Source organism: Mesoplodon mirus (assembly GCF_964341445.2).
Source record: "Mesoplodon mirus genome assembly, chromosome: 3".
Classification (NCBI taxonomy): Eukaryota; Metazoa; Chordata; class Mammalia; order Artiodactyla; family Ziphiidae; genus Mesoplodon; species Mesoplodon mirus.
Genome location: NC_138978.1, coordinates 82,305,175 through 82,328,281, shown reverse-complemented (window position 1 = coordinate 82,328,281; position 23,107 = coordinate 82,305,175). Strand labels below are relative to the sequence as shown.

Genomic DNA, 23,107 nt, shown 5'->3' with positions numbered 1-23,107 from the left:
CAAATCTTCACTCAGGGTCAGACTTGCACTATGCGCTGATAGTTCTGCCAGCCTTCCAGAGCTCCCTGCCATTTTCTCTCCGATGTTTCCCCTAATGAAATATTTGTTCATTAAAGTCTTTCTCAGCACTTTGCCGTCTAGTTCTTGGAGGACCAGGACAAACCCCAAACCCTAGAAGCATCCCTTTTTGGCTCTTTCTAGTAACCTTCCTTTCCATATGGTAGCCACTAATTTGTAATGGTGTAGATTCACTTAGCCTATTTTGTACTTGATATAAATGGAGTCATGTAATAGGTGCTATTTTGTGTTGGCTTCATTTGCTCCACAGTATATCCATGACATTTATCCATATTGATGGGAGTGGATACCGTTGATTCATTTTCATTGGTGGATATTATTGCAGTGTGTAAACATATCAAAATCTATTTATTAATCCCATTATTGGTGGGCATTGGGTACTTCCCCATTCTTGGCTATCACAGTTAGTGGTGATGTGAGCAATCTAGAATGTGCCTTGTGCACTTGTTTGAGGGATATTTCTATGGGTGGAACCAAAGGGTTATAGGGTATATGTTCAACTTTGGTAGATACAGTTGACCCTTGAAGAATGCATGGGCATGAGGGATGCATCTGAGTCTTTTATTCCATAGATGTTTTTAAAATCTCTCTCACTTTTGGCCCAAGAGTGCTGCGTTTGGGTTTACGGTGTTTCTTAACTTTGAAATAGTCCAATTTTTCAATTTTTTCTTTCACAGTTGGTGATTTTTTTGGTCTTAAGAAATTCTTCCTACTCCAGGGCAAAAAGGCTGTTATCTTACGTTTCTGTCCTAAAGCATCATTGTTTACTTTTCAAATTTAAGTCTGCAGATCTTCTGGAATTTATATTTTTATATCCTATGCAGTAATGATTAATATTTTTCCCATATGGATATCCAGCTGACTGAGAACCAATAGTTGACCCTTGGACAACATGGGTTTAAACTACACAAGTGCACTTATACGAGGATTTTTTTTAATAGTAAATACTGCACTACTACACGATCCAAGGTTGGTTCAATCCTCAGATGCAGAATTGCCGATTATGGAGGAACCATGTACGTACAGAGGACTGGCTATAAGTTATACTTGGATTTTCAACTTAGCAGAGGGTTGGCACCCCTAACCCCCTTGAACCCTAGTTCAAGGATCAACTGTATTAACAAGAGTTATTTCCCCTCTCTGCTGCAGTGTTTTCTTTTCTTTCTTTTTTCTTTTGGCTGTGCTGCGTGGCTTGCAGGATCTCAGTTCCCTGACCAGGGATTGAACCAGGGTCACCACAGTGAAAGCGCCAAATCCTTACCACTAGACCACCAGGGAGCTCCCTGCAGTGTTTTCTTTTTACACGTTGTTATAATGTCTGTTTCAACATGGATTTTGATGTCTATTATCTTGTCTATCCTTGAGCAAACACCAGACTATCTTATATTGTAGATTTATAGTAAGATTTAATGTGACTAATATCTTTCTTTTCATTCTTCTTTCAGATTGTCCCAGCTCTTCTTTTATTTTTTATTTTTATGTTTTTTTAGATGTTGGGGGTAGGAGTTTATTTACTTATTTTTGCTGTGTTGGGTCTTCGTTTCTGTGCGAGGGCTTTCTTTAGTTGTGGCAAGCGGGGGCCACTCTTCATCATGGTGCGTGGGCCTCACTATCACGGCCTCTTGTTGGGGAGCACAGGCTCCAGACGCGCAGGCTCAGTACGTGGCTCACGGGCCTAGTTGCTCCGTGGCATGTGGGATCTTTCCAGACCAGGGCTCAAACCCGTGTCCCCTGCATTAGCAGGCAGATTCTCAACCACTGCGCCACCAGGGAAGCCCCCAGCTCTTCTTGTAGCTCTTTGCTTTCCCACATAATATTTGTAAACATCTCATCAATTTCCAAGGGAAAAAATGCTGATGTTTTTATTGGGGTTTGATTGAGCCTATAGATCATTTTGAGGATTACTGATATCTTTGTAATATTGAATCTTCAAGCCATGAATATCACTATTTTTAAGAATTTCTCTTGGAGAAAAATAAAAGTGGATCCCATGTTAGAAAATGTACATAAATAGACTCCAAAATATTTAAAGGACCTACATGTGAAAGATATGTCTAGAAAGTTAATTTTTAAAAGGTAGAAATATATTTTTTCACCTGAGGAGTTTCAGAAGCACAGATATTAAGAAATTATTGGTTTATTATCTTATAATTAAAGATTTCTATTCCATGAAGAGCACAATAGAAAAATTTTAGAAACACGTGCCCAATTAGGAAAGGATACTTGTAATTGGTAAAACTGAAAAGGTATTAATAATCAGAATATGTAATAGAAATGAGGAAGAAAAAGATAGCATCCACATTAGAAAATGGGGCAAAAGTTTTAAGTAGACACTTATAGATGAAGCTACCAAGCATTTGAAAAAAAGATCAAACTTATTAGAAGTCAGAGAAATTTAACTAAAACAAGATACTACTATACATTTAATACACTAGCAAAATGGTGATGAGTCGTCCAAATGAAGGTAAGTGGTTGCACAAAAACCTGACGTGCAACTCTTTGGTAATCTGGACTGGTGTAGCCGTTCAGGAAGTCAATCTGGCTATATTATTAAAGTATACATATTTGCTATGAAATAATTTCCCTTGGGTATGTATTCCAAAGAAATTCTCAGATACGTCTATAAACAAATGTAAGAAGATGTTTATTTTATTATCATTGGCATGGCAGTTGGAAGAGTACAGGTAAAATGTGGGTGCAGAAAATGGAACTCTATGAAACAAATTAGATAGATGGGTGAATGTTTTTTTTGTTTGTTTGTTTTTCTGCGGTACGTGGGCCTCTCGCTGTTGTGGCCTCTCCCGCTGCGGAGCACAGGCTCCGGACGTGCAGGCTCAGCAGCCATGGCTCACGGGCCCAGCCGCTCCACGGCATGTGGGATTTTCCCAGACTGGGGCGTGAACCCGCGTCCCCTGCATCGGCAGGCAGACTCTCAACCACTGTGCCACCAGGGAAGCCTGGATGGGTGAATCTTAAAAATATACTCCTGAATGAAGGAAATAAACACCAGAATGAATTTTATGACACAATATTATTTATATGAATTGAAAATATACACAAGTGCACATTTTGCACAAGAACACACCCAAAAGAAAACACATCAAACAAATTAGAATGGTAGCTTACGGGGTAGAGAAGGGAGTGGAGGGTGCCATAGGGAACAGGGGGTGAATAAGTAAAACTTAATCATGTTACCGTATTTCATCATGCTATATCCAAGATTTCACTTTACTTGTAGTGGAAAGAAATCCTGTGTGCTATGTTGGCTTAAGTCAGGAATAGTTCTTGGAGGATATTTTCCTGAAAGAATTTGGAACACATTTTTGAAAAAATCTTTGTTTATACTATGGATGATCTTTTTTTGTTTGTTTTGTTTGTTTCTTTAATTTCTGTTTTGTGGGTGTGTGTGGGATCTACTTTATTTTGTATTTCATTCATCTGATCTTATATTTTTCCATCTGCCTTCTTCAGTTTTATTATTCATTTATTAATTTCCTGAAATGGATGTTTTCTGAATCAATTTTCAACTTCCTTTCTACTTTATTTGTTTTGTTTTGTTTTGTTTTTGTTTTCCTTGCTGTACGCGGGCCTCTCACTGTTGTGGCCTCTCCCGTTGCGGAGCACAGGCTCCGGACGCCCAGGCTCAGCGGCCATGGCTCACGGGCCCAGCCGCTCCGTGGTATGTGGGATCTTCCCGGACCAGGGCACGAGCCCGTGTCCCCTGCATCGGCAGGCGGACTCTCAACCACTGCGCCACCAGGGAAGCCCCCTTTCTACTTTAATATATGCTTTTAAGGCTCAACATCTCCCTCTATGTATGTGTTCAAATCTCCAGATCCAATTATGAATTTGAATGTTTCTCTTCATGGTTCTGTCAATGTTTGCTTTATAAAGTGTCAGCTGAACTTATTAGTTTCTGAGAATTTGAAACTTTTATGACTGTGAAGTGTCCCTCTGTATGTCAAGTAATGCTTTTTCCTTCCCCTTAAAGTTCACTTGGTCAAATAGCAATGTCACAGATTTTATAATTACAGAAATAACTTGAGACCTAGGATGTTGATGTCTGTCTCTAGAAAGGATTTTCCCTTGCTTCTGCACGGGTTGTAAGATGCTAACAAAACACGTTCACCTTTACACAATTTCAGGGAATGAGGTGTTTTGGCGTTTGGCTTCAGTCCCTGCCAAAGAAAGCCCAGTTTCCTTCTCCCCTTATTCCAATGGTGAAACTCTTTGCGGTTTACCAGGAAGCCTTCGTGGCTGGTAATGCTTTTATGTCGCTTAGCCTCTTGAAGACGTCCAAAATTCTACTGAGTTTGTACGCCTTTCAATGAACAGAATCTACACTCTTCTGAGGCCTACACAGTAGAACGGCAAGACGGCCTGAGACCTTCTCAGGGATTCCGGAAAGTGAAAACCAGAGTGAAAACATGTAGTCCAGAGCTCCTGCCGGTAGACACCCCCGCACCCAGCCTTGCATTCTGGGACATGTAGTCCAGAGCTCGTAAACTCGTGTAGTCCCATATACTGCAGCTACAGTAACGCCTCGCTGTAAAGGTTTACCCGCGGAATTCTGGGAAATATGGTCCAGGAGTTCCGGGTTAGTCGCAGGCACTTCCGCCCCAGGAGGACACGCAGCAGCCGTGTTTTGCCTGATGACGGTGTTTCGGGTCCGCTCTTCACGACCCGTTCAAGCTTCCCCTTTGCAGACCTTTCATTTGGGGAGAAAGAGGAGGAGCGGCTAAAAGCGGAGGTTTGAGGGCCTGGAGTGGTGATGTACGTCCCGCGGGCGGAGCTTCTTTGCGTTTGGTAACGTACCCGGGATGGGGTGGGCTCAGGTCGTGCCTCCTGGGGTTTGAGGGTCTCCCCGGTTTTCTTCACCCCTAACCTGACCCCGTCCCCCACCTATGAGCTAGCCCTACCGCTTCTTACGTTGTCACACTGAGCTGCTTAACTCCTCTGTGCCTCCGTTGCTGTTCGGTAAAAGGGGGGAAAAAAGAATGCCTTGTTAATACAGTGTTGTGAGAAGAAACGAGATAGCACAAGTAAAAGGTCTACAACTGCCTGATACATTGTTGGTATTAATACTACGCTAATTCGGGAGGCACCCATTTCGCAGCGGGATTCTGTGAGCCCAGGAAGCTGAATTGTCCTGGACTCCTGGCCTGTTTTGGGAGGAGAGGACTTGTAGCTGGTACGGGGGCGGAAGGGGGTGCGGTATGAATTAGTGGGGATGGAAACACAGCCCTGGTATTTCACAGTCTCCTTTCCTTCCCCAGCCCTGGCTTCTCAAAAAGCACTGCACGGAGGAAGAGGCCACAGAGCCCCACGTGAGTAGGACTTGGCATTCTTCTACTTAAGATATTCCTATAAATTGTAGAACGTATGAGACATGGGTAACGATGATAACTGAGCCTTGGTCACTAATTTCCATTCTAAAAGCTTTATGCAAATGAACACATTTCCATCAGGCGGTGGCTCTGTGAATTGGTACTGCTGTTTTCTCTACTTTAAGGCTGAGGAGCTGGGGGCAGGGAACACAACCCTGTTGGCCCATCCTCACCCAGATGGTAGGAGGCAGAGCTGGGGTTGGGACCCAGGCAGTTTGAGTCCAGCAGCTGAGTTTGCTAATCCCTTTGGTATATTCTCTTTGAGCATAGGGTACTGGCTAGAATCATATCATGAAAGGAGGTTGGGACTTAATTGTGGGGACCTTGAGAGCAAGGTTTAGGCTATTTTATGAGTTTTTTAAGATAGTTTTCTCAACTGGGTCATTTATTTTATTTCAAATAATATGTATATCATAGAAGTAGCATAATCATTATGGAAGAATGCAGATATATACATAAAGAAAAATTTTAATTATCTGTAACTTTAGGATGTAAAGATAACAGTTGTTAATGTTTTAGTGCCTTTTTGTCTGGTTACTCTTTGTGTATGTTTCTGTGTAGTGGAGGCTGTTTTTTGTGGGACTGATGTTACACTGCAGTGCTACTCAAATTGTGTTCCACAAACCAGCGGCATTGGCATCACTTGGATAGAAATGCCCAGCCTTGAGCCCCATTCGAGACCTTCTGATTTATAATTTCTGCGTAGGGGGTCCAGGAGGCTGCGTTCCAACAAGATCCCGCAGTAATTCACATGCACGTGAAAATTCGAGAAGCTCAAGAGAGGGTCTTTTCTGGAAACTGAGGCCGAGGAAATTGACCCTGCTGGATGTCACAGATAAAAGTGAGCTGGATTCACCAAAGGCCTACTTAGTCCAATGATTTTATTCCCCCACTAATTATTGTCAACTGTCAGGGCCCCTTTCAGAATCCTGAATTGAGCAGAAGACAGCTAGCAAGTGTAGAGTCAAAATGGAGGTCGTTAGAAGTTGTGAAGATATCTCTCTCCCAAGCTTTGGGGAGTGGAATCATTGCCATCTTTTGTACTAGATCGAACCCGGGCCCCCTGCATTGGGAATGTGGAGTCTTATCCACTGCACCACCAGGGAAGTCTCCCATTTATTTCTTAAACTTTCCTATATTTATAATGATATAATTACAATTCAGATTCCTATCTTTTTTTCATTTGAATTAGGTATGGACTGTCAAACTATTTTTTACTGTTGTTGCAGAATCCTGGCTTTTATTAGTTCTCTTTACCTCTGTGCATAATTGTCAAAAGGGTACTTCCTGTTTAAAAAGAAACTTAACGTATTTTTTATACCTTTTGTAAAAAGTTGTCCATGTCAATTTAAATACTATTGTTGCAGTCACAAAATCTTTAGGAAGACAAGCAGAGATTTTCAGAAGTCTATAAAGACTCTCACATAACAGGGCAACAACGTATGACCTCCACATGTGTGACAGTCTTCTGTTGGTAGAAATCACATCTCTAAGGATAATTTCTAACTAAAATATCATCTGCTTTACCGCAGTTGCTAAGAAATAAGAAACCCTGACAGTGGTGTTCTCAGAGCTTCCTACCTTATGACGATCTCACGAGGTGGATGCCCGTGTTCTCCCCTACTGGCAGAGGACAGAACTGAGGCGAAGAGATGTGAATAATTTGCCCAGGGTGACACTGCTAGTGAATGGCGTAGCCTGATCAGAGCCCATGCATATTGACTCCAAAACCTACTCTGACTTACATGGTCTCTGTTTACACCATACCCAGAATAAGAATGACCCCTGTGGAAGCTGCAGGCACACTGTGAGGGGGCCACTGTGTATGGATGGGCAGGTCATTCCTCACACAGCCACTGAGGGGGTTCACGGGGGCATCTGGTATCTGCGTGGGGCTCTGCTCATCAAGCATAATCAGCTGTAGCCACCCCGAGGACTGGGAGCCTTGGTAATTCACAATGAGCACCACGTGGGTTAGTGACTTCTTTTTCTTTAAACCAGTTTCCAGTTTGACTTCTTCTTTCCCTGTCTGTCTTGCTAGGACTCTGCACTGCCCCAGAAGGAGAGAGAAAATGAGCACATTCCAGGTGAGTAGAGCTTGCCTTTCTTGCTGTTAAAAACGCCATTTTTGTACTCAGGTTGGACACAGGTTTTCCTCTTTTTTTTCTTTTTCTTTTTTTTTTTTTGATTGGAGTATAGTTGATTTACAATGTATTAATTTCAGGTGTACAGCAAAGTGATTCAGTTATACATATATATATACATATATTTTCAGATTCTTTTCCCTTATAGGTTATTATGAAATATTGGGTATAGTTCCATATGGGTTTTCTCTTTCAAGGAGAGTCTAAGCATATGAGGACCTGAGTGTGCCATGTGTGCTTTTTTTAAAATTCCTGTTAAATTTAATTGGTTTCGGTTTTAATTTTTGTTTTATTTCATCATTTTTTTTATTTTACAAGTAAAAGAAAAATTAAGGGAAATGAAGGACATCTTCCAGTCTACTGCTTACCTGCTTACAAATTAGCTGCTTTTATATTTCTGTAATCTCTTCATCATATGTATTCATGGATGTGTATTTGTATTTATAACGTAGATACAGTTTTAAATTGTTTTTTTCATTTAGTACTAGCTAACATTCACTTTTAATTGCTTTATCATGTTCCTGCAAACTTATGCACCTATTTTTTTTTTTTTATTCTGGTATGCGGGCCTCTCACTGTTGTGGCCTCTCCCGTTGCGGGGCACAGGCTCCGGACGCGCAGGCTCAGCGACCATGGCTCACGGGCCCAGCTGCTCCGCGGCATGTGGGATCTTCCCGGACCGGGGCACGAACCCGTGTCCCCTGCATCGGCAGGCGGACTCTCAACCACTGCGCCACCAGGGGAGCCCTGCACCTATTTTTTAAACTATTCTTTATTCACAGACATTTAGTTTAAAGACTTCTCCTGTTTTAGGAGGACTACAGTGACAGTGTTCCTGATTTAACCTTTTTCTCAAAATATCTGTTCTGAAGAATATTGCCCCTTTTTGCCCTTAACATAGTAGGTTTAGGTATTCAGAATTTAAGAGGTATGTTTTACATGTGGTGCCTTGGATGTTTTTTGGTAGAATATCCAAATACGGCAGAGCACAGCAGGATCAAACTGCTGCTTCACGCAGAAAAAATCATGTATTGTTAGAAGTTTTCTCACGACCAGAGTTCGATTCAGTCTTCCCCATGCTTGAGTCAGACCCTTTGTGTATTTTATTTACTGGTTTGTTTCTTTTTCCATCTTATATTTTTTTTCTAATCAGAGTAATACATGACCTTAGCTTAAAAAGTCCAGTGGTACTTAAAGCACTTGTCACTGCATAGACAGCTCAGAACAATTGTATAAAGAGGTGCTTGGTTTCATCTTTGTTTTAAATATAAAGAATCGGGGTTGTGAAAAAAGGAGGAACCAACTCCGACTCACCCAGAAAACCAAGGGTCTGGAGTCAGAGTATTGCATTCAAGCGAAAGACAGAAACGGGGAAAGAGAGAGTTTTCATTCAGAGACCTGGCATGGCCTTTTGGTTAGTTTCCACATATAACACTCCTTCTCAGCTGGTTCCCACCTCAGTGAGAAAGCAGGTGCCATCAAATACTGCCAGGACTAAATTGGTAACTGTTTCTGGGGCACTTGGCAATAATAATTAAACAGTGAAAGCTTTTTAGTTCAGGATCCAGTGGTTAGAATTCTAGGGAGTTTACTTATGAGTTGTCTGAGAGCCCCAGGTAAATACACAAAGCTTTCTCTTTCATAGCTGCACGTCCGGTGAGGCTGAGGAAAGTCAGTGTGTGGCATTGGCAGGATGGAAGGAGGGGGTGCTGGGCAGTCTGCACACCTCACAGGAGCCGGAGCAACTTCCCATCCTCCTCGTCTCCTCGGGGCTGCCCCTCTTCCACTGGCCACTGGGTATAAGATTGAGGTGGTGTTGTTTGTCGTAGGAGGGGGTGACCTTCAAGGACGTGGCCGTGGCCTTCACAGAGGAGGAGCTGGGGCTGCTGGACTCGGCCCAGAGGAAGCTGTACCAGGATGTGATGGTGGAAAACTTCCGGAACCTGGTCTCAGTGGGTGAGGACAGCCTTTCTCTGCGAGTGTCTTTGTGACCTTGGTGTTTCAAGGCTTTGGGCCTCTTGAGGTGGTTCCCTGAGTTTGGGGACCAGACTTTTGCAATTCCTGTGGGACACGAGAGGATGTCTCTGGTCTTTCCAAACAGTGTGTTTCAGGTCCTTTTCAATTATTTTGTAAAAGAACTGTAAATCGACAGTATCTTGCTGTACCTTGTGTATTCTTCTTCAGATTTCCCTCCCCGCCATTAGTGGATCATAAAGCCAATTTATTGAGCCCTACGTGTGATTTTTTAATGAAATAAAATAGTATAGAAAATATCAGAGTTTCTTAGGAAGAGTACAACACATTGCAGCAGAAACTCTGGGCGATGGCATGAGTGGTGTGAGAGCCAGTGGGAACAGACTTCATGAAAAGAGACATTGGTTAGATATAGGTCATTCAAGCTTCGTTTTAGTAATGTATACTTTTCTACCTGTGTATCTAGGTTGTGAAATAAATGCTGTTTCTTCAGTGGGTCGTGATACAAAGTTTGAAAAACACAGCTTTCAATACCTTGAATATGCAGTTGGAACTCAAATTTCTAGTAAACTTTCGCTCTAGCCCGTTCATGTTAACTTGTGACTTTGCATGTTCTCATTCTTCAAACGAGATACAAAACATATAGAAAGAGAAGAGAGGCTTTGGTTGATGAATTCAGCAACCCAGATAGAAATTTAGGTGAGAACCAAGCAGCCGTGAGTTCCTGTGGTTAGCTCTCTATCTGTTTTGCTTCTCACCAGCCCTGTGCTGTCCATCACCTGGTCCCAGTTGGAAATCTCTTTCCAGGATTATTGCATAGTCTTTGTACTGGTCACCTGTTGCCACCCTTCTCCTCCCACAGTTTGTTCTTTAGGTGGCAAAGTGATCTTTTGTAACTTTAAGTCAGGTTATGTTCTTGTTTCAAAATTCTCTTGTGGCTTCTTTTACTTAGAATAAAAACCACTTAAAGTGGCTTCTAGAGCCTTCTGTGGGCTGCTGTTGGTTCTCCACCACCTCCCTGAATACACCACCTCTCCTCCCTCTTACCCTATCTTTTCCAGACCTGCAAAGGATGCTTCTGCCACAGAGCCTTTTCCTGGTCCTTCTCTCTGCCTGGAATACTCTTTCACCTGTAATCTTTTAGGCCTCTACTTCTTTCAGTCAGTCACCTTAAAGATGAGGAGGTGGCTGTCCTCTGACCACCCTATGGAAAATACAGTCCTCTCTTTCTTACTCTCTCTGCCCTGCCTTGTTTTGTCTCTAAGCGTTTCACTCATGTACATTTTGTTCACCTGTTTCTCACCTCTCTTTCTTCCACTGGAGGGTAATCCAGGAGTGCAGGAGGAATTCGGTCTGTTATATGTTTATTGCTCACTAGCCTCAGTGCTTAGCATAGTCTTGGTACATGACAGGAACTCTTAAATATTTCTTGAATAAACGAATGAGTTAATGGATAGAGAAATTAGCCTTCCATGAAAATAGCTAGTAGGCGGTGAACAAATCCGAGTGAATAAGGGATATTGCTAAATGTTTTTTTGTCTTCAAATGAATTCCTAGCCTAATTCTAACTTCTCAGGTGCCCATGATGTGTGTATGTGTGTGTTTGCCTTTCTGTACAAGTTGGCCCTCATCAACTTGCACAAAAAATATGTATAGAACCTGTAATTATAACCAAACTGAGTAAAATGCTTTCCCTGTGACTTTCCTTGAGCTCTCAGTAGCAGAGCAAATTCATTTGGGGGAGGAAATACTGTTCTGAAAGAGGATTCTTATGTCTACTTCTTAGGTAACCCTCCCATAGAAGGAAAGAAATTTCTATTTCCTTATCCCTTATACCAGGGGAGAACAGGTCTCAGAAAACAGCCAGCTGGTGAGTTAGCCTTTCCCTTAAAAGATTTGCCCCGCTGCGTCCCATTTGCCTCCTCCAAAGCCCACCTCACTAATAAGAAATCGATCTTTGTTAGCTCTACAAACATTTTGTGTGTGTGTGTGTGCATTTGTATGTATCTTGTAGAAGGCATTTTAGATAATGTCACCTTGAGTGCTTTGATCATTCTTTAATAGTTTCTAGTCTGTTTCTTCTCAATACTTATCACAGGCTATGGAATTTATTCCCAGCTCACTCATAAAGCCCATTCTTCACTTTGGAACTCATTCTTGTTAAAGACCAATGTATCTGTGTCCAGAAATTTTCCATGCTGTTTTTAAAGAGACAGCATTCTTCCCTAGCCTCTAAATTTTGACTCCTGCTTGGCAGGGGGAGTGGAGGAACATATTAGGCAGCACAAATGCCTGAGAAGGATCCAGTGCATAGGTCTTCATGCTTTTTTTTAACCCCACTGATTCTTAGACCCTTTTTTAAAATTAATTAATTGTTGGTTGCATTGGGTCTTCGTTGCTGCATATGGGCTTTTCTCTAGTTGTGGTGAGTGGGAGCAGCTCTTCGTTGTGGTGCGCAGGCTTCTCATTGCAGTGGCTTCTCTTGTTTCAGAGCACGGTCTCTAGGAACGCGGGCTTCAGTAGTTGTGGCATGTGGGCTCAGTAGTTGTGGCCCACGGGCTTAGTTGCTCTGCAGCATGTGGGATCTTCCCGGACCAGGGCTCGAACCTGTGTCCCCTGCACTGGCAGGCAGATTATTAACCACTGTGCCACCGGGGCAGTCCCGGTTTTTTGCCCCTTTCATATCCTCCTCAGCACTAACCCCCTTGGTGTGCTGCCGCCTCGGGTGCAGCCTTTCAACTTAAGCAAAACTGTACTTTCCAGTCCTTTTCCTGTATCTGATACCTGACTTGTAAAAGCTGTTTCGCTTCTCTGACTTGGTTCAAACTTAACCTGGGATTCAGAATTGTAGAGAATCCTAGAAATCAAACTGAGTTCACCTGTGCATGCATTTCTTGAGCCCTGACTAACTGCTAGGCACTGTTAAAGCTGTGAGCACAGCAAAATGCTTGTCTTTATTGATACTGTGTTATGGTAGGAATGACATGTAATTTTTGAAAGATGATTTAAATAGTATGTCAGAGTAGTCATTTGGTTTTAAATGGGTTTCATTAATGCTAAGTATTTGGGAGTTTAACAGACCATCTCTTGGTTTCTGTTAGTATATAAACCAGAGAACTTCATTTGTCGTGCGAAAGATAAGCTGAACCATCCTGAGGCTCATTAAAGTCTCATACTGTGTCTTAAGTGTAAAACCTTGAATCTTTGAACAAAGCTTTCACGTGTCCACATCTCTGAATTCTCTGTCCTTCTAGAAGAAAACAATCAAAGTGAGTTGAGGGCCGTTCAAGACAGAGGATCACGTGAAGAGCTTTCCTGCTGGCAAATCTGGCAACAAATTGCACATGACTTAACCAGATGCCAAGACTCCATGATAACTAGGTGTCAGTTCCACAAACAAGGTGATTCCCCCTGCCAGATTGGGGCAGGACTCTATTCAAATTTCTGAAGATGAGAACCGTATATTAAATGATAAAGCAGGTGATCCCAGTAGTACTGGAAATGCAAGGTTTGCAACTTTGAGAGCCCAGGATTCTTGGAGGAAAACTTCATTGGCTGAGTCACAGAATTATCAGAATAGACACCAGCAAATTTCCATGAAAAATAAACTCTGTCAGTGTAAAGAGGATGTTGACACCATCAGTTGGATTTCACATCACCTTGATGCTCATGGAGTACACAAGGGTCAAAAATCTTACGGCTACAGTGATTATAGAAAAGATAGCACGAGGGTTTCAACACTGGATCAGAATACTATGATTCACACAGGACAAAAACCTTACCAGTGTAATGAATGTAAAGAAACCTTCACCGATCTCTCCACCTTTGATCTTCACCAGCAATTGCACTCAAAAGAGAAGTCTCATACGTGCAGTGAGTGTGGAAAAGGCTTCCGTTACAGCTCGGTTCTTCATATTCATCAGAGAGTTCACGTGGGAGGAAAACACAGTGAGTGTGATGAGTGTGGCAAGGAGTTCAGTCAGAGCTCACAGCTGCAGACTCCTCAGAAAGTCCACACTGTAGAGCAACCATTCAAATGTGGGGAATGTGGGAAAGGCTTCAGCCGTAGGTCAGCACTTAACTATTCATTGTAAAGTCCACACGGGAGAGAAACCTTATAATTGTGAGGAGTGTGGGAGGGCCTTCAGTCAGGCCTCTCACCTTCAGGACCATCAGAGAGTCCACACTGGGGAGAAACCATTCAAATGTGCCACATGTGATAAGAGCTTCAGTCAGAATTCACACCTTCAGTCCCATCAGAGAGTCCATACGGGAGAGAAACCGTACAAATGTGAGGAGTGTGGGAAGGGCTTCATTTGTAGCTCAAATCTATACATTCATCAGAGGGTCCACACAGGAGAAAAACCCTACAAATGTGAGGAATGTGGGAAAGGCTTTAGTCGGCCTTCAAGTCTTCAGGCCCATCAGGGAGTCCACACTGGAGAGAAATCATACATACGTAATGTGTGTGGTAAAGGCTTTACTCTGAGTTCAAACCTTCAGGCACATCAAAGAGTCCATACAGGAGAGAAACCATACAAATGTAATGAGTGTGGGAAGAGCTTCAGGAGGAACTCCCATTATCAAGTTCATCTGGTTGTCCACACAGGGGAGAAGCCCTATAAATGTGAGGTATGTGGGAAGGGCTTCCGTCAGAGTTCATATCTTCAAATCCATCAGAAGGCCCACAGTGTAGAGAAACCTTACAAGTGTGAGGAGTGTGGGCAGGGCTTCAATCAGAGTTCACGACTTCAGATCCACCAGCTGATCCATACCGGTGAGAAAGCATACAAATGTGAAGAGTGTGGGAAGGGATTCAGTCGTAGAGCAGATCTTAAAATTCATTGCAGAATCCACACCGGAGAGAAACCGTATAATTGTGAGGAGTGTGGGAAAGTCTTCAGGCAGGCCTCAAATCTTCTGGCCCATGAGAGAGTCCACAGCAGAGAAAAACCATTCAAATGTGAAGAGTGTGGGAAGAGCTTTGGTCGGAGTTCACACCTTCAAGCCCATCAAAAAGTCCACACTGGAGAAAAGCCATACAAATGTGAGGAGTGTGGGAAGGGCTTCAAGTGGAGCCTGAACCTCGACGTGCATCAGAGGGTCCACACAGGAGAGAAACCATATAAGTGTGGGGAGTGTGGGAAGCACTTCATTCAGGCCTCAAGTCTTCAGCTTCATCAAAGCGTCCACACTGGAGAGAAGCCGTACAGATGTGACAGATGCAGTAAGGTCTTCAGTCGGCCTTCACAGCTACAGTCTCATCAAAGAGTGCACACAGGGGAGAAGCCTTACAAGTGTGAGACCTGTGGTAAGAGCTTCAGTTGGTGCTCCAGTCTAACAGTTCATCACAGAATCCATGCTGCTGATAAATCCTATAAAAGTGATAGGAGTGGTAAGACCATCAGAGAGCCCACACACGAGAAAAGTTCCATAAAATGATTAAAACAAAAACAGAAACAACTCAGGTGTCATGTGAATTCTTCCAGTCATCAAGTTCAAAAGAAAAAAAAATCATTTGTTTCATTAAAGTCGGTGTTTCAGCCATAGCTCAACATGTCCCAGTAGTCAGGAGGCCACACGGCAGAGAACTCTGGTAAATGGTGTAGTAAGTTTGAACCTTGACGTCTATTAAATATTAGGGGAGAAGCCTTAGTGTGAGTTTTAGCAGGCCTTGTACAAAAGTATGATGAACATGCCAAAATGTATGCCCATTACAACGTAAATTCCACGAATGCAGCGACGTTTGTTCTGAATCTACAGTCTGAACATTGTCAGCTACTTTGTAGGTGCTCGATATTTGTTCAGTTAATGAATGAGGAAAAACTTTTTGAAAATTATGTTGCAATCCCCTCCAAAATTTCATAAAAATTTGTATTCAGAGCAGTTAACCTAAATCTGGCCTTAAAAGTAATTCAGGGAGACAAAAATTTGAAGTGTTAGAAAAGCACTCAGTATTGCAATTTGTAATATTAATGTGGCATCGTCCTGTTACGATGAGCTCCATTTGTCTCCCCCCAGCCTCGCTTCAAGTTGGATCTTATCTTGGACTTTGTCTATCTAATATTCTGTGAATCTTATACAGTACAAATTTAGTTATCTTTTGTGACAGTATAGACTTACTGAAAATGGATTGTTCATCTTGCAATACAGAAAGCATACTGTTGACCCTTTTTTCAAGAATGTCAAGGCAGAGGTTTAAGTGTCAGAAAGAGTTACTAATGACAGTGACAGAGGACAAACATTTCTTAGTAAATGAACTGATCGTTGGTTTCTTATTCACCACATTTCCGTCTAGGTTTTGATGTGATTGTCTCCCAAGGGTTTTAGCATTACTTTCATCAAGACTTCTTAAGTAGAGAAAAGAGGCTGTTTGAAGTAGATTACTTTTGTCAAGTTCTCTATCTCCTTACTCCTCTCTGGCCTGAGATAAAAAGAAAAAAATTACTTGTTGAAATTTGGTAATTTCATCAAACATATTTATTCAACGACTGACTTGCACACTTTTTCCTAGCGGTGGATTGAAAAATTGATTTTCAAAGTGAAGTTGCTGAGTACATATCAAAACATAGAACGTGCGTCCCTTTGATATAGAAATCACAGAATAGGACCTTATAATTAGGAAATTCAAATAGAAAAGGTGAGTAGCATGCCAATGTTACTAAATTTTGTAAAAGTGAAATATTCAATAGGAATGTCTTTATATTTTAAGATAGTTATGTAATAACAGGTCTGTTAAAATGATGGCTTAAACTTAATGACAGAAGCATGTAACAGTTTAATGTATTTTAGGTAGGTACATCACATACCTTAATCAAACATGTATGTGCGTGTGTTAATGCATCCTATCATCTGTAAAGGGATATTCACCCTTATGTAAACAGTGGCAAGATTTTCAGGGATTTTTTCCACATGTAACTTCCATATTTTAAATTTTTCATTGAGCATCAATTTTCCAGTAAAATACTGTTACTTTTATAGTAACATAGGTAGTAAAATAATGTAAAATATAATATTAAAAATTACTAAGAACATATTAATCCCTCACAGTAAGAAATCCTATCATCATGAGGTATACATATATATGGCCCAAATTAAGGAATAGACCTCTAGAAATCAGTTATAAAAAGAAAAAATGTATATGGTTATTCAAAGATACAGAATAGTAGTCAGTGTAACGGTATATTTATAATTAATGCATTTGAAGTTTAGGATAAATCCATGCAGCCCAGAATATTCTGTTTTAATTCCAACAGTAGAAATTTACACATCCTAGTTCTCCTCATCAGGCTTCCTTACTGGGTGAATGGATGGATAGCTCGGGGTACCGGCTTGTCCTTTCAAGTGCTTGGTCTGACTGGAGAAGTAGCTGGGTCGTTCCAGACACTATGACACAGAGAACCATTAGCTGTGGGAAAAAAGGAATTTACCCCCCAAAAAACTTTTTTAAATTGTTTACAGAGTAACAGTGATTGGGCAAATCCTGAAGATAGAGAGTGGAAATAGGCAAGTTTTAGAGGTAAAATTTATCAACGATTCCCTAAGGAAAAATGTGCATAGGGAAGAAACCTAGAATGATGGGAACAAGTTGTTAAGGAGGAGGTTTGCATACCATTTCCTACTTCTTAGTCATTTCACTGATGTTTAACACTTACTTGGTTAAAGGGCTTTACTCAGCAAAAGATGTATTTAATGTGAGAGGCAGGTTTCCAAGATTGGTTTCCTAGACCACACCTTCACATGTGTATGTAAAGTCCATGCTACCTCAAATTGCATTGCATTAGATGTCAGAAATCCTAGGGCTTTCTTGTTTGGTTTGGTTTGGTAGATATCAAACCACCAACTCTCAAGGTAATTTGTAGTTTAGTGAGTTACGTCAAGGGCTGGAAAACTACCTCCTGTGAGCCCAACCTGGCTCCTTGCCTTTAAAGCTTTATTGGAACATAAAAGCTCTTTATTGGCCCATCCATTTATTTACCATCTTTGAGTGTTTCCCATTGTGCTGACAGTGTTCAGTGGTTGTGACGAGCACTGATGGCCCACAAAACCTAAAATATTTACTTTCTGGCCCTTGAGAGAAAAAGTCTGTTGATCCCTGTGGTAAGCCCAAAAGGTTTGTCTCTGTAAGTGAAAGACCACAAGTAGAGCAGAACTTAGACTTGGTTCAGTGAGGATTCCAGAGAGGTTTCCTTTTTGATTCTCATATCTGCCCTTCTGGTTGACCTTGTTCTTTAGTTTGGTTCAAAGACAGTGGTAGCAACTAGGGACTACCTGTTTCTTTCTTCACATTCAATGAAAGAGCTGCTCTTCCATTCTTAGTGTTGAGTAGTTCACAACTCACTCCCAGTGCATGGCTTCCTCTAACCTTGACTCCCACCTATGCTAAAGACTAAATCTTTAGCTTTGTATCCAGTTCCATTGGCCTTTGTAGGGCCTTCAGTTTCAACTCCCAGTTGATAGCTTGAGCTCGAAATCTCTTTTTACCGTTGGGGATTTTCTGTCTTAGCTTTGAGCTTGGCTACATAGCAACACTTTGGGGGACTTGTTATAATCAGCATTTCTATCTTTCTTTCCTTCCTTTTTATTTATTTATTTTTTTAAGGGGATCCAAAGTCAAATTCAGTCCGTGGCTGAATGACAACACATTGATTCACAACCTTGTAGATTCTCTTATGTCCTAGGGCATCAGTGGGAAGGAGTAGAATCCTGGAAATTTGAGGTGGAAATACATGGGCAGATTCCAACAAAGCTGAGGCCTGTGACCTCTGACCTGTGACCTCTTAGTTGAGCCTGCTGTGCTATTAGAAGGAAGTCTGCCTCTACTCTGAGATAGTTTCCTTGCAGGGGTCTGTGGATCCTCAAGACTTGCCTCCACTACCTCTCGTTTTTCCAGACCTAGTAATCAGACTAGAGTCCTTGAAATGGGGACGGGAGCAGGGAAGGGGTGGGTACCCACCGGGTATAAAGGATGACCATGAGGAGACACTATCTGCTAAAATAAGGAATTTTATAATTTATATCAATAGAAACCTGAGAAATAATGTGTGTGGATTTTGTAGGTATTGAAGCAGGTGGGAGTAATGTAATATTGGGTTAGGCTGGATTTGTTGATACGAGTGCATTCAACACCCATTCCAGACTCAGCGTGTTAGCTTGGCTACCTGGGAATGCCTTCAACAGTTTGCTCAAATGACTGACACCTGTACCCAAAGTTAGCGTATGCTAAAGTCAAAATGCCAGGACTTTCTAAGTATGTTGTAGCAAAATTTCTTGACGTTGGCATGACTGACATTTTGAACTGGATAGCTCTTTGTTGTTGGGAGCTGTCCTGTGCAATGTAAGATGGGCCAGTGGCACATACTCTTCCCTGCCACCCTAGTTGTAACAATAAAAAGTGCCTTGAGGGCTTCCCTGGTGGCACAGTGATGGAGAGTCCGCCTGCCGATGCAGGGGACACGGGTTTGTGCCCCGGTCCGGGAAGATCCCACATGCCGCGGGGCAGCTGGGCCCGTGAGCCATGGCCGCTGAGCCTGCGCGTCCGGAGCCTGTGCTCCGCAACGGGAGAGACCACAACAGTGAGAGGCCCGCGTACCAAAAAAAAAAAAAAAAAGTGCCTTGATACATCCGTGTGCACCAGCCACGTGGGGCTCATTCATAATACAGCTCCTTAAAGAAAAAAGTCCCAAGGGGCATCCCTGGTGGCACAGTGGTTGAGAGTCCGCCTGCCGATGCAGGGGACATGGGTCCGTGCCAGGGCCCGGGAAGATCCCACATGCCGTGGAGCAGCTAGGCCCGTGAGCCACGGCCACTGAGCCTGTGCGTCCGGAGCTTGTGCTCCACAACAGGAGAGGCCACAACAGTGAGAGGCCCGCGTACCACAAAAAAAAAAAAAAAAGTCTCAAGACCTGCCACATATTTCCTGGGAGGGGAGACCAAAAGTGTCCCCAGCTGAGAACCACCACTGTAGAAGGTTTACAAAGGCATAGGAATGCCAGACCACTGGAGTGGATTTATCACATAAGATCTGCTCACCCAAACCCCCTATGTGCCCTGGGAGGGCTCAGAGGACACTTCCTTTGCCAGAGGTTTAAGAAACGTATTGGTGAGGGGAACGTTAGCAGTCTTGGAATGCTCTGCAGCTGCTCTTCTCTGCAGGCCAGGAATGAGAGGGAAATTATGTCATCATAATGGGCTCCCTAAATTCAGTGAGGCTAATGGGATCGTGGGGCATCATGGGTCAAGTGGAAACACTTCATTGGCAGAGATAAAGTGAGCGTGTTTTTCACAACGAACAGCAAAATGAAAGGGCTCATTAGAATGCTTTGATACACAGAGATTTTTTATATTTGCTCATGTGCTATCTCTAGGGCTGAAATAAATGGGAAGTCTACTAATACCCTACTTGATTTGAATCAGGAGAAAAGCTCTAGGTCTGATGAACATGTCTGACCGGAATCAACATGGGAGTTGTGCTCCCTCAGCCAATTCGATAACATGAGTCAGTTCCCATTTCCAGAGCATCTTGAATGAAGGGCAGGCAGGGTCCCTTTGAGGGAGGATATACCCTGGTTTACTACCAACTATCCCGAGGGTGCTTTCTTCTCCCTGGAAGGGATAAAACAACTGAGGTAGAACAGGAAGAGACAAGAAGCACTCCAAGCTCTGCTGGTCAGGGTTACCCTCCAGCATTGCCTTAATGCTCAGAGCCACACACACCACAGTGAGCTTGGCTCCAGATCAACTACCACGCAACGAAGGTTCTGGAACATTTCCATATCTCGGGGGACCTCATTTCCACGTGACTCTCTTTCATATTCCCCTTTGTCACAGAAGGCTAGGTCCAGTGGTCCGGGTGAGATCTCAGCTCAGGCCCAAGGCTCTCAGACCTCAAAGTTCTGGTCCTGCAAGGGCCCCTGTCCTCTCTTGAGACCACTCCTGGCTCTCTCTGCCGAGAAGGAGCTGCTGGCAGTACGTCCTCTAAGAGTTGAGGTCCATCGTGCAGACCCTGAGAAAACTCCTAGGAAAAGGCTCCACCTTCTTGTTAAAGTCAACAGAGGTCAATGCCTTTGGAAGTGCTGGGTGTGTCCCAAGTTGATGCAAATTCAGAGCCATTAGGTAAACCAGCACATGTGTGCGGCCCCTTCCCTTAGACTCCTCTGGGCCCTCGTGACATAGGCTCAGAAGACTGCCAGCCTGAAGCCTTACCTCTTCCAAGACCACACCGTCTCCGGGATCTTCTGTCCCATGAATCTCAGTTGCTGTGTGGAAATCAAAAGAGAGAAAAGACCCTGCCTGCAGGGTCTCTTCGGGCTGGGGCCTTCTTGCTTCTCTTCCTTCTACTCCTCGTCCTCCTCGTCCTCCTTGTCCTCCTCCTCGGGGTGATTTCGGATTCCACATTGCCCATCCACTGGGCCATGTTGAGATGAAAGATACGGCAGCTGAAGCCCTCCAGGACGCCGCCCTTCACGTGCTGCTGGAGGACCTCCAAGGTGGGGAAGACCCGGCAGCAGGCCATGCACCTGAAGCCGGTCTCCATGGTCACCATCCAGTCCGGTGTCTTGGCCCTGGGTCTCTCCTCGACGGCAGGTGACCCTGATGGGCTGCCTGGCTCTGCCCTTTCCTCATACTCTTTCTCCTCCCCAGTGGGCTCACTGTCAGACAGGAGGTTTTCGGTGGACACATCAGAGGGGTAAGTGCCTACTGTGCACGCATCCTCAGGAAGGGTCACTTCTTCTATCGTCAGCTGCTTTTCAGGCAACTCCAAGGGTTTCTTTGTCTTCCAGGAGACAGCGACACCCTTGTTCACTTGTACCTGCATGTAGTATATTTTCATGCCCCTTTCCTCTTTGTCTGTGTGCAGATCGTTCTTACAGGGTGAAGAGGGTGAGGAGGAGACACAGTGTGATGGGGGAGCAGTCTCCCCTTTTTCCTGAACCTGGGCTAGGGGTGCGGTAGGCTGGGCAGTGTCTCGATGTGATCTCCGGATTCCTGAAAAAGGAAATTAAAAACATAATAACATGCATGGGCCATGACAGAAGCTGAGGGAGCAGGTGTGGTAGACGAGAGAGGGACATTTGCATGACGTAGCTATGTCGTGAGCTTGGTGTCTGTTGGCCGTAGGAGGCAGTGGTGTATCTGGGATCATCTGTGGGCTTTTTCTGCGTGTTGGGGGATACTGGAGCGGTGTCTGTATACACGGGTGTGGAGTACAGTGGTGAGGACTGTGGTATGTGAGGGATGCGGATGGATGCGTGTATGACGAAGAGTGTGAGTTTGGGAATATCGGTGGTGCATTCCTTGTGGAATGGGGCGGTGGTGCAGGAGGAGAGTACTGTGGATCACGTGCTTGGGGTTCATGTGTGCACTGAGAAGGGCTGTGCCTGGAGGGCGCATGTGTGTGTGAGCTGTGTGGACCTGAGCTGGATGGTGCTGCTCTCAGGCTGGAGGTCTATGATGCAGAACTCTGTCCTTCTCTGGAAGCAAAGGCAAAGAGAAACCCTACATTTTCCTCTGAAGATGCTTAATCTGGTCCCTCTTCCCTCCACCTCAAGTCCAGACCTTTCCGGCCCCTGCTTCTTGACTTCCCCACCATGGTAGTACCAGAATTCACACCCGACCCCCACCCGTGACTCAGCTGGGATCCACGCCCTCGTAACAGCTCAGCCATCCTGCCCAGGCTCCTCCACAGAGCCCTCATCACCTCTGATGACCCTGGGGTTCCTCTCAGCCTCACTGGGATCTGTGTGCCTCCTGCCTCACAGCCAAGCACCCCCTCACCTGAGGAGCCCCGTGCCCTTAACGGCATAGATGAGCTTGCGTGGAGAAGAAGCAAAGGAGAAGTGTTCAGGGGCAGAGGAGACCTCCCCTGCCCCTGGGCTGCAGCCTTGGGCCACCACAGTGGATCCAAGGTGAGGGGGATCCTCTTGTGACTTCGAGATTCCTGAGGGAGGAATGAAAGGCTCAGGGTGGGTTCATCAGTCCTCTGTCCACAAATATTTACTGAGTGTGTGACACGTGTCAGGTGCAGTGAATACACACAGTTGAGAGTGTGGTTCCAAGTGTATACTCCAGGATTTAATTCCAATCAGTCCTTACTCTGGCACTGTCTTGTTGGTAATGTAGGCCTCGGTGGTGACTGTGAGTATGTGGGAAGAGTGAGTGATGTGTATCAGTTAAGTCTGTGGTAAGTGTGGGGTTAGCATGGGGAGCACGGTGCAGATGTGTCTTATCTGTGTCTGTGGCCTTTTTGTGCATGGTATCTCTTCACAAGTCAGGAATTCTGGGACATGTAACTTTTCCTCATTACATGGTGTGGCTTGTATTTATGGTGTGTGTTCATTCATTCATTCATCAAGATTCAGTAAGCAGCTACTCCTGTGTATCTGGCACTCTTCCATTGTTCTAGTCTCTGGTAATGCTGCACATTCTAGTAGTGGAAGACACAGACTAAACAAAAATACAATAAATATATAATACCTGAGCTGGTGGTAAGTATATAAGGGTTGCCAGACTAAGCGAAGAAAA

At 43.8% G+C, this 23,107-nt stretch overlaps 2 protein-coding genes across 3 annotated transcripts in view; one reads left to right on the top strand and one right to left on the bottom strand.

The window, feature by feature from the left end:
* LOC309799165 (protein FAM170A-like) overlaps nt 1-23,107 on the bottom strand; it is a gene marked incomplete at both ends in the record, with an annotated part of 198,993 nt that overhangs the window by 138,625 nt on the left and 37,261 nt on the right. The window contains one exon of the mRNA XM_082612158.1: nt 20,991-21,571. Coding sequence (XP_082468284.1) covers nt 20,991-21,571 — 581 coding nt within the window. The remainder of the gene's footprint in view (nt 1-20,990; nt 21,572-23,107) is intronic.
* Nucleotides 4,769-13,158, top strand: LOC309799379 (zinc finger protein 226-like). Of its 2 annotated transcripts, XM_082612436.1 has the most exons (5): nt 4,769-4,884; nt 5,355-5,405; nt 7,507-7,552; nt 9,439-9,565; nt 12,838-13,158. In XM_082612436.1, the coding sequence occupies exons 1-5, from the start codon at nt 4,850-4,852 to the stop codon at nt 13,029-13,031; spliced, it is 453 nt and encodes a 150-aa protein (XP_082468562.1). In that variant the 5' UTR covers nt 4,769-4,849; the 3' UTR covers nt 13,032-13,158. The 2 variants fall into 2 exon arrangements, 1 of the variants encoding a protein (XP_082468562.1); XR_014293269.1 differs by lacking the exons at nt 7,507-7,552; nt 9,439-9,565; nt 12,838-13,158 and adding an exon at nt 6,172-6,368.